Source organism: Cyprinus carpio, chromosome B9 (genome assembly GCF_018340385.1).
Source record: "Cyprinus carpio isolate SPL01 chromosome B9, ASM1834038v1, whole genome shotgun sequence".
Classification (NCBI taxonomy): domain Eukaryota; kingdom Metazoa; phylum Chordata; class Actinopteri; order Cypriniformes; family Cyprinidae; genus Cyprinus; species Cyprinus carpio.
Window position 1 is genome coordinate 6937713 of NC_056605.1, and position 14644 is coordinate 6952356.

At 36.8% G+C, this 14644-nt stretch overlaps 1 protein-coding gene across 20 annotated transcripts in view; it reads right to left on the minus strand.

Moving 5' to 3' along the window:
- mycbp2 (MYC binding protein 2) overlaps positions 1 to 14644 on the minus strand; it is a 99678-nt gene that overhangs the window by 55594 nt on the left and 29440 nt on the right. For 16 of the 20 annotated variants that reach the window (XM_042730791.1, XM_042730789.1, XM_042730788.1 and 13 more), the window contains exons 12-27: positions 13345 to 13549; positions 13090 to 13254; positions 10373 to 10531; positions 9900 to 10104; positions 8748 to 8893; positions 8279 to 8389; positions 7551 to 7655; positions 5744 to 5863; positions 5498 to 5579; positions 4570 to 4687; positions 4282 to 4486; positions 4030 to 4183; positions 3620 to 3792; positions 1321 to 1446; positions 927 to 1054; positions 756 to 847 (exon numbers count right to left, since the gene is read on the minus strand). In XM_042730791.1, coding sequence (XP_042586725.1) covers positions 756 to 847; positions 927 to 1054; positions 1321 to 1446; positions 3620 to 3792; positions 4030 to 4183; positions 4282 to 4486; positions 4570 to 4687; positions 5498 to 5579; positions 5744 to 5863; positions 7551 to 7655; positions 8279 to 8389; positions 8748 to 8893; positions 9900 to 10104; positions 10373 to 10531; positions 13090 to 13254; positions 13345 to 13549 — 2294 coding nt within the window. The remainder of the gene's footprint in view (positions 1 to 755; positions 848 to 926; positions 1055 to 1320; positions 1447 to 3619; positions 3793 to 4029; positions 4184 to 4281; positions 4487 to 4569; positions 4688 to 5497; positions 5580 to 5743; positions 5864 to 7550; positions 7656 to 8278; positions 8390 to 8747; positions 8894 to 9899; positions 10105 to 10372; positions 10532 to 13089; positions 13255 to 13344; positions 13550 to 14644) is intronic. The other 4 variants (XM_042730792.1, XM_042730773.1, XM_042730781.1 and 1 more) reach the window with 3 other exon arrangements.

The window sequence follows — 14644 nt, forward strand, 5'->3', positions numbered from 1 at the left end:
TTAACTGTGCATCCTTAATTATAGTACAGTACCGGTCAAAAGTTTGGACACTTTCCCATTCGTGTGTACAAACATTTGACTGGTACTATATATAGAATACAGTATATACAAAAACAGAATATATATATACATAAACACATTTTGCAATGATCACTCAAATGTGGTGATCAAACACTTATTATGACGTGACAGAGATATGTAATGGAGGCAGGGCATTTAACAATTTAACAATAAACTTTACTATCCAAAATAAGTCTGACATCAGTGCACTGAACAGTAAAGTTGAAGTTTATTTCACAGTGAAATTTTCACTTTGTAACATTCATTCATGGATTTGCGTTTCATCCAGGTCGCCAATTGCAAACAATGGAGCAAACTAAGTAATAACACCATTTCAAGCATTTTATCTGCAGTATATGTTCTGTAAAAAAAATGTTCATATCAGTAGCATATTCACCGATACCGATATATCGGCAACAGGCTCATATCGGCAAAACAATATATCGGTCCGGCTCTAATAAATACTACTAAAATGACATTTATATTTGCCCATTTTAAACTGAAATTAAACAAAAATAAATAAATAAATACTGTAATAGTATATAAACAACACAAAAATAACACATACATTTGCCCATTTTAAGATTGGACAACGTTGGCTTACATGCATACACGTAATTATAGCAATTATGTATCAATTATCCTCTAGAATTAAATGATATATTTTTAGATGGTACTGATATGTATAGCCTTACCGAGCAGCACAGTCGTATGCCAGAACATCTGTCTCGGCCAGCAGGTCTCCATCAGTCTCATGGTCTCCTCCATCTGGCCCCAGCTCAAACAGCTGCAAACACAATCACAGCTCTCAATCACAAACTTGTGAGAATTAAGTGGGCTATGGAGACATTCAGATAGCACCTGACCTTGATTTTTGCAGTGTACTCCCCTCGGCCACCAAAAAGACCCAATCCTCCTAACAAGATGTCAGCATCTGCGCAGAAGCGAATGGCCTCCACTGAGTGGGCAGAGTAACCCCAGCCTCCTCCGTGACCTAGAAAAAACAACAATCAAACAAATGCAACCTGACTAAAAACTGTACTAAATTTAGAAAACTTTTATTGCTGGAGGTTGCCGAGTGATTCTATTTTTGATCGTAATAGATGTTCCTACTGATGCAAGTACCTTTTGAGTATCTAATCACATATTGTATGTTCAGCACATGTTGCTGGAAGTTGTCAATTTGCTGTATGTCAATGTGCCTTAAGTCTAAAATATTATTTGGTGATGTAGCAGCTGTATGATTCTTCACAAACTCACTCTCGAAGCGGTTGACCACACTGTAGTCCTCTTTAGAGTAGACCTTCATCACAGCCTGAGTCTCTTCCTCAGCACTGGCCACACCCATCTTCAGCTCCTGCATCGCAGCCAGTGTGTCCAGACAACCTGCACACACAACCAAACAGAACTCACACACTACAACTCAAAATTCCAATGTGGGTTTTTTTGTTTGTTTTTCCTCTCTGAGGTCTACTCATAAATGTTCATTTAATTTTTTTGCATCAAAACATTTTAGTCCTAATATAGTTTATTCTGATCATTTTCCACTTTCGCCATCACCCTTAGAATAAAACAGTTAAAGTTCAAATCTGCTAATATTCGATCCTCTAATAACAGCCTTATAACATAGCAAGATCTTGTTAAAAATAAATACTTTTTGCTGCTCATAATTAAATTAAAAACTTATTATAATCCATTATAATAATTGCAATAATTAAATATTATAATAATTTAAAATAATGCAATTATTTATTAATTATAATAATTTAACTCATTACAATAATAAACTTAAAGGGATAATTCACCCAAAAATGAAGATTCTATCATTAATTACTCACCCTCATGTCGTTCCAAACCCTTAAGACCTTCGTTCCTCTTCAGAACACAAATTTAACACAAATTCCATGTGGTCTAACACAACTGACACATTCAAGATCCAGAAAGGTAGTAAGGACATTTGTTAAAATAGTCCATGTGACATCAGTGGTTCAGCTGTAATGTTATGAAGCTTTTTGTGCACAAAGAAAACAAAAATAATGACTTTATTTAATAATTCTTCTTTTTCGTCTTTGATGTCACATGGACTATTTTAAAAATGTCCTTACTGCCTTTCTGGGCCTTAAACATGTCAGTTGTGTTGCTGTCTATGGAGGGTCAGATATAATTATAATAACAAAAAAAATATAATAAAGGCAAAAAAAATTTACAGTTTTTTTATTATTATTAAACTATCCAAAAACTTGAAATGTTTTGAAGAATGTTTAAATCCAGAGAAATAGCTATTTTAAATAGTGGCTTGTCCCTGGTCTTTGCATCGCATGCCAATGACATCATACACCCTCGATTTCCGGTTTTGTTTTGAAGAAAACATTGAAACACCAAAAGACGCTTTAATATGTTATGTGTTTTATTACACAGGTGACAACCGCACAGAGTAGCAGTATAACAGAACTTTCGAATGTGTCTGGTATGTTAAACAGCGCTGCTTTACCCCACATACGCACGACCGGAAGGATCCGAAGCGGGCAATTGTGGCATAATAAAAGCTCCGCTGCTTTCGAGCCATTTGTCACGCTCGTTTAGCAACCCTACTTCAATAAAACAGCTTTCAGCATCAGCCTGTTTCATACTACGACGTTCATAAATCTTTAATACATTAGCTAATCCATGAACATGATTTCTGCCCGAGTCCTGTCGGATTGCATCAGCTGTAGGGATGAAGTCACGGCGTCATCAAGCTACGCCTTTGTTTCTTTGTTTGTTTGGAATATGCACCCTCTAGCGACAAAAACTTACATATTGTGCCTTTAATTTGTGTTCTGAAGATCTTGCGGGTTTGGAACAACATAAGGGTATTCCCATTATACACTACATGATTTTCTGTGATCTGGCAACTCTGATCAAGCAAGATCTGCAGACTGGCTCTGACTTTCGGAAACTACTGGCGACTTCTCCGGACTGTAATTTCGAGAAAAATCTGGGAAAAAATAAAATGTAGTGTATTCCAACCTTCAGGATCTGAAGAATCTGCAGAGCAGTAGGTGCTACACACAATCAGAAATAGTAAAAGGTTGGCTGATTTAACCATAAATTTACTCTTTTCAATTATTCTTTTCAGGATTAGAATAATAGCATCTATCCTAATATCACTGAATTACTTCACCGTGACTGGATGAGCCAAGTTTCTGAATAGTAAACAGACGTGGCTGATGTGAATCAGGGACCTGCTTTTTTTAACTGAAGAAGTTCTGAAAGTTACACTGTGTTTCCACAGTAAAATTATATCTTATTTTCAAAAGATACAGGAAATTTCGATTTGACAGGCAAAGCTCAAAGACTGTCAATCTTTCTTAGACAATGCCAGTCAACCAGCACCGTTTCCTCTCTGTACAGCTGAGCTCAAGGAGAAACAGCTAGTGAGCTTTGAATGTCCTACCATCATGTGACTTCATTCCTGACAGGTTTGAAATCCTGCTCGACAAGATAGTGCTGTGAACTGCACATTAAACAGTAGTAAAGCTGAACTCGAGTGAGTGACAGTGATATGCTGTTGTCGTACCCAGGATGTGCAGCGCTCCGTGGGAGCGGGTGGTGGTGGCGTGGGAGCCCGAGGGCAGAGCCAGCTCAGGACTCAGGATGCTGCAGAGGGCCTGGATGTCTGAGGCAGTGGGCACACGGGCGTCTGCTATCACCGCGTTGTAGCAGCACATTTCACGTGTGGCAGGTAGGAACCTGGAAGTAGGGCAAGATGGCTTTAAGTGAGAAGATATAGTGTGGGACAAGAGTTAAGCATGCAGCATGTCATTCATCAGTCAGATTTTTTACAAATTTTTTTTTTTTCATAATTTATAGTCTGCAGAACAGATGTCGACCACTGAAACCCTGAGAAACTGTGTACAGTGTTTTTTTTTTAGGTGACATGATCGTAAAGGCATTATTACGAGTCAGCTGGCTCCAGATGAGCCTCACCTCCAGATGACATCATAGACAGGGTCCAAACAGAGACCGAAACCCTGGAGATCCTCCTGCTCTGAGTCATTGAAGGTGCGGCAGCTCCCGTCCAGTTTGTTGATCAGTAGGCATTTGAAGGGAGGAGGCTCAGATACCGATGTTGGAACCAAACCTAGAGAGAGCAGAATGGGAGGGAACAGTCAAAGGCTTTAACGGGAGATACAACACGGGTTTTTTAAACCACAACAGGGAGTCAGCAAGAAAGAGTACCGATGATGTGTTTGCTGGCGAAAATCTCGGAGGTGGCCAGGATGTGGGAGTTGATTAGTGCCTCGTCGATTCTCAGGTAGGTTTGATCACCGCTGGCCCCGATCCACGTGGCTTTTCGACCGTACTTGGCGCCAATGTTGGGCATCGGAGAGGGCTTGGCGTTCCAGTAGGGCATGTCTAGGATGGGCCGTCCTAACTGCCCTTTCTGTTGAGACAACATGAGATGTATCTTCAGGTTCTTAACCAACATACGGATGGAAAAAATTTGAACTTGAACGGCTAACTTACAGAGAAACTCCCGAAGGTGAAGACCTGTCCGTCCATGAGAAGCACTGCAGTGTGGTTACTGCCTGCCGTCACCTGAGTACTGGGACCGGGCAGAGCTTGCACCAGAGTGGGAGACCCCCTGTGTGTTCGGACAAAAATCAAAGTGACACAGGTTAAGGTTTTTGTTTTGTTTTTGTTATAGTTTCTTTGCTATCAATTTTAATTTTATAAAATTAAAGATTTTAATTAACTAATTCAGAATAAATAAATCATTCAAGTAAAAAAAAAAAAAACAACTTAAATATTTAAAATAAATTAAAAAAAAATTGTATAAAATAAATATGAAAACCAACAAATAAATATTTAAAATTACCATATAAAACACAAATATAAATATACAAAATAAACACAATTAAATAAAATAATTACATAATTTAAACAAATTAAAAATGAACAAATAATTAAAAAATATTAGAAATATATTATTTAAAATACATATTTAAAATAATTGTACACATAAAATATATAGATAAATGATTAGATTAACAATTAAAAACAAAAATACATTTACATTTAATAAATATCTATTTAAAATAAATAAATGAATAACTTTAAAGTAAACAGATATTCAAAATTATATAAGTAAAATACACAAATATATAAATACATAAAATAAATACAATTAAATTTAAATGAAACAATTAAATTAAAATTAATATGAATATTTTTAAATAAATACATAGATATTTATTAATTAGATAAAATACAAAAATACATACAATAAGAACAATTAATAATATAAATAATTAAAATAAAAATTAAATTTATTTGTTATTAATTTTCCTGCATCCATAGAGAGAGACAGAGAGTTCTGGGCTATTTTTATGATACTTTTAGGCTGATTGTCGGAGAAACTTCGATAACTGCATTCCCTTTAAACCCTCATTACCTAGAATTAACATCTCCATGTCCAAGTTGTCCATGCTGTCCATAACCAAAGGTGTAAACATCTCCATTCTCCATTAACACCACTGCCAAAAAACAGGTTTACCATTACAAATGGACATATGACTTCAATTCATACTTGGCATATCAAAAAAAACAGGAACATCAAATATTGACCCAAAGTAATGATGATGAACATGAACAATGGCCTCCTATCACATTATCAAGGTCAGATGTGATTTTGACTCACCGGAGTGGTGGAAACCGCAGCTGACCTGCACGGCTCGCAGCTCACAGTCGAAGCGTACAGCCCCCGGAGGATATGTAGTGATCTTACTGGCATCTTTGTCCCCGCGTTCACTGCTGCCATCTGTAACACAGAACAGAGCGTGAGCCTGGGGGGACGGACGGCCGGTAAAGGGCAGACAAGGACAGCGAGAGAGGAGATGGATGTCTAAAAGCAGCGAGTGAAGCCGGGGACCGTTAACGACCTGGGAAGAGAAATGATCTGGTGCCTCAGAGGAAAGGAGAAAAACAGAGAAGAAATGATATATTGGCATGTGTGGACAGAGGTGGAACAGAGCAAAGGAGAGAAGATTAACTGAGCGGGAAGTTGTGATTGTATGCAGCCTTAAACTCTCTCTATCAAGGGTTAATAAAAGAGATCTGGCATTGATCGGAGGCACAAATCCAATGAAGGAACAGGAAAAGTTGACTCCTTTCACTCCACACTGATTAATATAGTGTAGAAATGTGCCATGACAGTGTAAAAATAAGTGCAGATCTGTGTTCCCTGCATGCAAAAATATTCACATATAATACATTTTACAGAACAGAACATAGTGTTACATTTAGACCAGGGTCACAAATTCAGGATTCAGAGCAAAAATGTCACTAAAAGTGACAAAAATGCCCCACTTTTAAAATTTCTTTGTTCATATTTGATAGAATATTACGAAATATACATATAGATGGGTTTAGAGACATTGCAAATGACCAACAGGTATCTGTATTCACTGGTGCAGAGGTAAATGTGCTTCAATTATATCTGAAATGAACAGACTTTGTGTTAAATAGCATAAAGAAATAACCCCTTAAAATAACGGTTAGTAGTAGAAAGGAAAAGTACAGCAATAGAAATTCCCAAATATGGAATTTCTGTTTTATGTCATTCCAAAACCTATATGCCGTCATTTTAGTGGTTAATCGTTGATAATTCAGCTAATAATATTCATTAATTAATCTCTAGACCTTTTTTATATGCGTTCAACTTTAAATGCAAAACTGGTTCTTGCAGGTGACATTATGTGGTCAATTACTGAATTGATTATGATATTAAATAGCTATAATGGGAGAAGATGGAAAACAGAAATCGTTTTAATCATTTTTGGAGTTTGATAGTTGTGATCACTATGAACAAGGGGTGTCAAGATATAACAGTATTGACAATCATAATATTTTAAAATTGTTATATTGATACGTTAATTCTACAAATAATAACATAATATGGTTAATAATCCTGTGCCGGTCACAGGTCCACACTACACATGGCAGGCCAAATATTAAGACACATTCAGAAGGAGATTCAGCATGGCTATTATTTCAATGTTTCTTAAAATAACTACAAAGCATAATGCTCTATTTATACTGGCCATGCACTAGGATTTATTTTAAGCCCTTGTGAAAAACTAATTTTGACTCAAAATGATAAAACTTAAAAGTCAGACTGAGATGCAATTTGCTATTTTAAGCAAAGACACCACATTTGGCCACTGCTTTTTCTGTTTAGTTTTTGCAATTAACACATTTAGCAAACGCACTGAGCACAACATTCAACATATGCCCAATTGACTTATGTTAGAAGAGAATAGAAGTAGTGAAATAAAGTTGTTTTTTTTTCTTTCACCAGAGAGACAGAGGAAGAGATGCAGACAGAGAGAGACGCTACTGTGTCTAGAGAAAGCTGGAAGAGGCAGCAGAGTAGAGGTTGTTGAAGGAAGGGAGAGAAAGGGGCATTATGGGGCTCCAGGTGGAGTCTGTAGTGAAGACCGCAGTACCTTTGAGTCTCTCCCGCATTAGCTTAAAGGCCTGAAGGGGTCTTAGTCTGGCTAGCACCTGCTCACGCTGGTTCATTAAAAGGGGACCAGGGAAAACAAGGGGGCCTATGAGGGGAAAGAGAAACTTTCACATGCATGGGGCAAAGCATCTCACAAATGGAAAATAAAACATGGTATATAACACATGGTATATAATGAGAACACAAGCGAGAAGGGAACATCCACAAGCGACCCACTCCCAGAGGAAACAAGCACATGTGAAGTAGTTTAGATGATCAGGCCACTTCAGAGTATTATCGAGTAGGTAATAATACTCCATCTTTCAACTCAGAGGAAACTTTGATGGAAAATGTATGATGCACTCATAATCAAAGAGAATGGATTATGATTAGCTGTTTCATGTCATATTATAGTCCAGAAAAAAAAATTGCTGTTAAAAAATTATAATATTAGAGCTGGGTGATACCGAAAAACTTAAAAACAAATAAAATAAAAACAGATATAACAAAAAAAATATCTATTGCAAGGAATAAAAATAAACCGTGAAATACTAAAATACATTTTATACCACCATTGAAAAGATTTGATATATCACCCAGCTCTGGCTTTACATAGTAAAATACTATGAAGATTTTAAAAAACTGCATCATAATGCAGCAGCATGTTTGTGCGTCACACATGTGGAGTGTCTGGGTTTATTGTGGGGTCTGGTCATGTAGGCGTCATACCTCGGCCCTCTTCCAGCCGGTGCCGGCGGTTGATGCGCTGTCTCTTCTCCTCCTGTCGAATCTGGGTGTGCTCCTCTATATTGACGCCTGGGGGAGGAGGGACAGGCACAGCTAAAATAACAGAGGTCCAGCACGGGCGGGGACCAACGGAGGAGACAAATGAGAAACAACACAGGCAGGTGAATGATGAGCATGAGACGCAATGCAAGACAGTGAGAGACAAGAGCAGAGAGATGATCCCAAAAGAACACACACAGTGCTGCTTCACTAGACCAATATACAGAGACAACACTGATCTGCATAAGGACTGGGCAGAAGAACTGTACACCACATGACAGTTCAAATTAGAGATAAGATTAAGATTAAGCTGAATATTTAATGCATGAAGACAGTATGGTTGAACATATGACAGGATGTGATTTGATGGATATGAAACTGTACTGAATGTGACTGGATGACACCTCAGTACCTAACAGCAGGTCCAGCGGTATCATTTCCTTCACGGCATCAAAGATTCCTCTCTGTCTGGCCTCCTGACCATCCAGCTCTCTGGCACAAGCTTTACAGCAGCCACATGACGAACAGCCCGACTCACCAGAGCCACAGCCACAAATCCTGCAGAGGACAGACACAAAGAAATGGATATAGAATAATACATTTCACAAAGTAGAAAGCAACAAATTACTACTACTCTCATTACGGCACTTAAGTACATCTTTCAGTCTTTTTATGATTAGTTTTTTGAAAAATCAGCCTCCGCTCAATCTAAATAAGTAGCATGTCTAACCATGTCATCTTAGGGTTTAAAGGAATAGTAAGAACTGATCTAGATCACTTGCTCACCAGGGGATGCTCTGCAGTGAATGGGTGCCGTCAGAATGAGAGTCCAAACAGCTGATAAAAACATCACAATAATCCACACGATTCCAGTGCATCAATTAATATCTTGTGAAGAGAAAAGCTGCATGTTTGTAATAAACCCATCATCAGGATGTTTTAACTTAGAGAACATCAGTCCATATCCCATAATAAAACTTCTCCAGTAAAAAAAAAAAAAAAATTCCATCATCTGTTCCCGTCTCACTTTAAAACTAACAGACATATTTGTTTAGAACGGTTTTTGCTTGTAAACTGTGCTTGATCTGTGCATATTTCTCCCCTGATACAGACATGATGACTTTTTCACTGAAAAAAGCAATATTATTGATAGAGAACTCTCTATATTTTCGCTGGTAGCAATGGTTTGAAGTAAAAAAAAAAAAAAAATTTGTTTCTTACAAACATGCAGCTTTTCACTTCACTAGAGTTGTGTTGGTGACTTGTGAATTATTGTGATGTTTTTATCAGCTGTTTGGACTCTCATTCTGACGGCACCCATTCACTACAGAGGTAAACTATTTCTTAAAATAATGAGCTAATGTCTTTTCAAGAATTCAGTTCAGTTCTTTTCACTTGTTCTCACTTGAACCACTTTACATTACTTTATGTGGGCCAAAAAATAAATAAACACTGTTTTCATGTATTGTTCTGAATATTGTCAATAGCTGGATAATTGTGATCTGTGTAAACTTGTCTGGTGTTGTATGTAACCGTCACTCTGTTTGTGTTCGGTTTCTCTCACCCTCCTGGCGCTCTGTCAGGTCGGCCGCTGCTCACACAGCTGGCTCCGTACCCGGTGCAGTCTCCACACACGGTGCACACCATACACTGGTCCAGCTTCCACTTGTGCATGCCTGGCTGACACATCATAGATTTCTCCTCCTTCTCATCCAGCTCGTCCTCCAAGTCCTCGTCCATTGCGGTAGCCATGTTCTCTACTCCAAACGCTGTGGCAAGAAAAGATCAAATATCACAAACACCCTTTCAAACACAGCTGACCACACATCCTGAGAACAATCATAGCATGTCAGAATCAACTGTAATAATAACCTTTTCCCTTTTATAGTCTTGTGAAAGAAGCACCACATAAGATCAGGAAAAATGACCGAGCTATCACTCTATTTGTTCTCATTTTCTGAAGCTGGTCAGGATTTTCCGGGCTTTTTCTAATGTATGATTTTCATGTTTAGTGTGAAAAGCGTGAAAAGTCCTCACCCTTCCCTGCCTGGCTCATGGCTCCAGTGTCTCGACCACACTGGCCCTTGTTGTTCACTCCAAATGTCCACACCTCCCCGCTCTTGGTCAGGACACAGGTGTGAGCTTTTCCCATGGCAACCTGAGTTACAAACTGCCCCTTCAGATCTGACACCTGACCTGTGATGATGAGAGGAGGGAAACAAATTAATCATTACAATAATCATTACAATAATTACAAGAGAAAAGTTACTTGCATTTCAAACAGAGTTAGTGAATAAAATGACCTGATGATATTTCATTTTGGAGTAATCACCAATCATTCTTATTCATTTTTCAGAACAATTAAGTGCAAAGCAAGTTTTCAAATGTGCCAATTTTGTACACATGAAATCAAACTGATTACAATTCTGTACAGTCAAAGATGATCCACAATCAGATAGCAGGCAAATTTATTAGTGCTGACAAACGATTAATCACGACTAATCGCATCCAGATAAAAGTTTTAGTTTACGTAATATGTGTGTGTGTACTGTGTGTTTTTATTATGTATAAATACAAACACATGCATGTATACATTTCAGAAAAATAGGTTGTTTATATATTAAATATATTTATTTATAATATAAATTATATGAATATGAATATAGACTTGTAAATACATGTAAATATTTTCAAAATATATACTGTATTTGTGTGTTTATGTATACATAATAAATATACACAGAACACACATATATAAGAGAGTGTGACAAATATATCACTATTGTAAAGTAGAATGTACTTAAGTAATTATAATAATAATAACAATTATTATTATTAAAAATATACAATTATAAAACTTTAAGAAATATTACATTTTTCTTGCATGTTTTAATTTGAACAGTATCCTTTGTTGTGCAGCACTTTGTGCCAAAAATTCAAGGAAATTTTATATTTTAATTTGATTTCACTTTAAAAGCTTAATTAAACTGTTATTGGTTTCTGCCTTCATTTGATTAACACTCTGTTTGATAATAAATTTGTATTAAATCATAGTTCGAGAAAAAATTATAATGGACAACAATTCTGAAAAGATAAACAACTCATAGGGCTCTATTACTGTAAAAATTGCGATCAATTAAATAGGCAAGGTTTTATAAAAATCAGTTGATTAAACATGCTTTATGAGTATTAACATTTAATTAAACCATTAAAATGGAATCCAGAAAAATTTTAACGGAAAACACAAAATTTGGAAAAATAAAACAGATTTTGAGATAGGGGTGTGCGATATCACGATTTCTGAACATGGATCATTCTTTCAGTGCATAGCTACACCCGAAGCGCGCACGCGCTAAAAAGCCTGTCAACAGCGCCTTAATTAAAACTGGACTAAGTTATAATCAAAACACACAAGGTTTACATATAGACTAAGTTGGTTATGTCTAAAATGAAAGTAAACAGTTGAGAGAAAATCGGATGCGTGCCTGAACTAAACATGCTGCCAACTCATTAAAGGGATTGGGAAATTAGTAAATTATAACAGGAAATTAGTTTAGCTGTAATGCTCAGGCAACTTGCAAAATAGTAAAAACAACATGACAAAGAATCATGATAAAATCGTGAATCATGATGATATTTTTACCCTATGGCCCACCCCTAATCTGGGAAAAAAATACAACTGATTTCATAAGGCTTAAACGTGTATTTTTTTGTTGAACTTAATAATTGATGTTAAACTGAATGCAAGTTTCACGATTTCAGTTACTGAGCTTTTTTTAAACTACAATTTTAATTTAATCAGTATAACAATGAAATCTGGAAAAAATAAAACTGATTTCACGGCCTTTCTACGGCCTGTCCACACGGAGATGCGTTCAGCTGTATTTGCAACTATTTTGTATAGGATTGGTGTTCCGTCCAGACGGATTCGGCTTTTTGGGAGTGTTTTCGTGTGGACAGCCAATCCATATATTTTGTGAAACGATGATGTCATCACCCCACGTCTCACCCCTAGTCAGACACCGCTAGGTCACGTAACGGCAACAACAACATGACCAAACACTGAACGAGATTGTCTTTTTATTAACATTAACACAGATTAATAAATATATTGTTCCATGTTGGTTTGTATACCGCGCACAAGGTTTATGCGCACAGTCCAAGTCCTCTTCTCTGTTTTTAGTGTATCTCTCTGGAAGAATTACAGCACGACATACTGGTCTGGCAGGTATACTACATCGTTTTGTGTCGGTTTCATGGTTTCGTGTGTACGCAGATATTTCTTTAAAAAAATTGGATGGGGAATGCTCTGGCTTCGTGTGGATGTAACCTAAATTTGAATCTGAATATGCATATGAATATGCAGCAAGATTTCAAGATGTACCAATTGGTGATGACGGTATTTTCATATCCTAAAACTGTTCTTTATTAAAAAATATGACTCAATGAACTGCAAACTCAGTATCCTGTATGTAGAGCATGAACTGCAGGGATATTTGCTATATCAGCAATGTTAAGCTGGCAGGGAACCCATTTTAAGAAAAAAAGGAAAAAAAAAACATTTATGTACTCAGTCTGAACATCCAAATATGGTGTTTTCTAAATATATCCCCCTTTTTGTGAATGTGGAGCATGTACTGGCTCTAAATAATCTCTCCCACAGGAGACAGATATACAGTCTTACAGACAGCATTAGGACAGGCCATCATTTCATCCCTGCCATCTTTAACAGGCATCTGGCAGGTGGCACTTACAGGTACTGTCGCTGTAAATGGCATCCTTGCCAAACATGTAGAGCTCTCCATCTTTAGTGACAATGCTGCTACTGCCATTGTTGCAGGCCGTGTAGATGGCCGTCTTGGTCTCGAGTTTGATCATCTTCTTGGGTTTGTAGGGTTTTGGTTGTCTCCTGCTCTTTGCTAAAAACAGACACCATCACAAGCGGTTGACCTATGTGCTAAAACATCATTATAGCAGATCAAGTATGTACATGATAATTTCCTTCATACTTGACTCTCCGTCCTCCCCTTTGCTGGCGGAGCCCGTGAAGAAGACGCTCCCATCCTCCGCCACCAGCAGGGCGTGGGAGCCATCGTGGCCCACTGAGAACTGCACAATCTTGGGTGATTTTGTAACTGGCAGCTCCACCCACTTCCCAGCCGACGGGCCGCCTTGCTTGATACCGAGGCTCTGATACTTTCCAGTATAGTAGATCTGCATCAGAGGAGAGGAAGACAATCATGTTTACATCTCCCTTGTGTGTTATTAAGTCTGTGCACAATGGCCTCAACAAATAACTCAGATAAAAGAAATGAAGCACTGAAATGACATTCAAGAACCGTCACACGGACACTAATTAACGCACTCAAGTAGTGATGGGACAACTATTCTTGCACCAGCCAATAATTGCACCCAATTGGAGTTATAAAAGGAATAGTTCATGCAAATATACAATATCTGTCATTATTTACTTAGCTTCTTTTCATTCTAAATCTAAATGATTTTTTTTACGCTTCCATAGACTACAAAAGGAAATGTCACCAAGAAAATGGTTAACAGGGCCAAAAAAAAAGTGCCAGAAAGTACCATATATGTATTCCAAATGACTTTGTGCTTTATATTCCAAGTCATCTGAAGCTTCTGAAATTTCCCCTCCACTGTTTTTTGCAAATACGATTTGTGAAAATTAAATGTGTTCGTTTGTTACAACATATTCAAGAACAAATGCTACGAATGTATCATTCAACAAACCTGGCATGACATGTCTTGATGTGTCCTATTATACATACATATATACATGTACATATATATATATATACATACACACACACACACACACATTATATGTTTTTTATTAATATCATGAACCAGTTTTTAAATTATATATTTTTGGTTTTTCATTTATTCCGTTATTTTGTTGTGTGTTTTTTTGTTTCTTTTATGTGTCAGGTTTCATGTTTTTTTTTTTGTTTGTTTTTTTTTTTATTTGTTCAAGTTTAACAATTAAAATAAGAAATGTTGCCTTGGCAACTTGCTGAAATTAAGTGTCTTTTTTATATTTTACTTGTTTATTTCAAGTAATAAAAATGGTTTTGTTTTATGGTTTTACTTTCAGGTTTAGTCACTACAATAACCCTGAAACAAACACATATAATGATATTACTGACTATTTAAAACTCATTTTAGTAAAGCGCTCTGTAAACTAATAAGTCATTAATGAAATATAGAGTTACAGTATTTAAAAACAAAAACGTGTCATGTGGGATGCTAATACTACACTTCTAGAACGGTAAACACAATAACTACAAT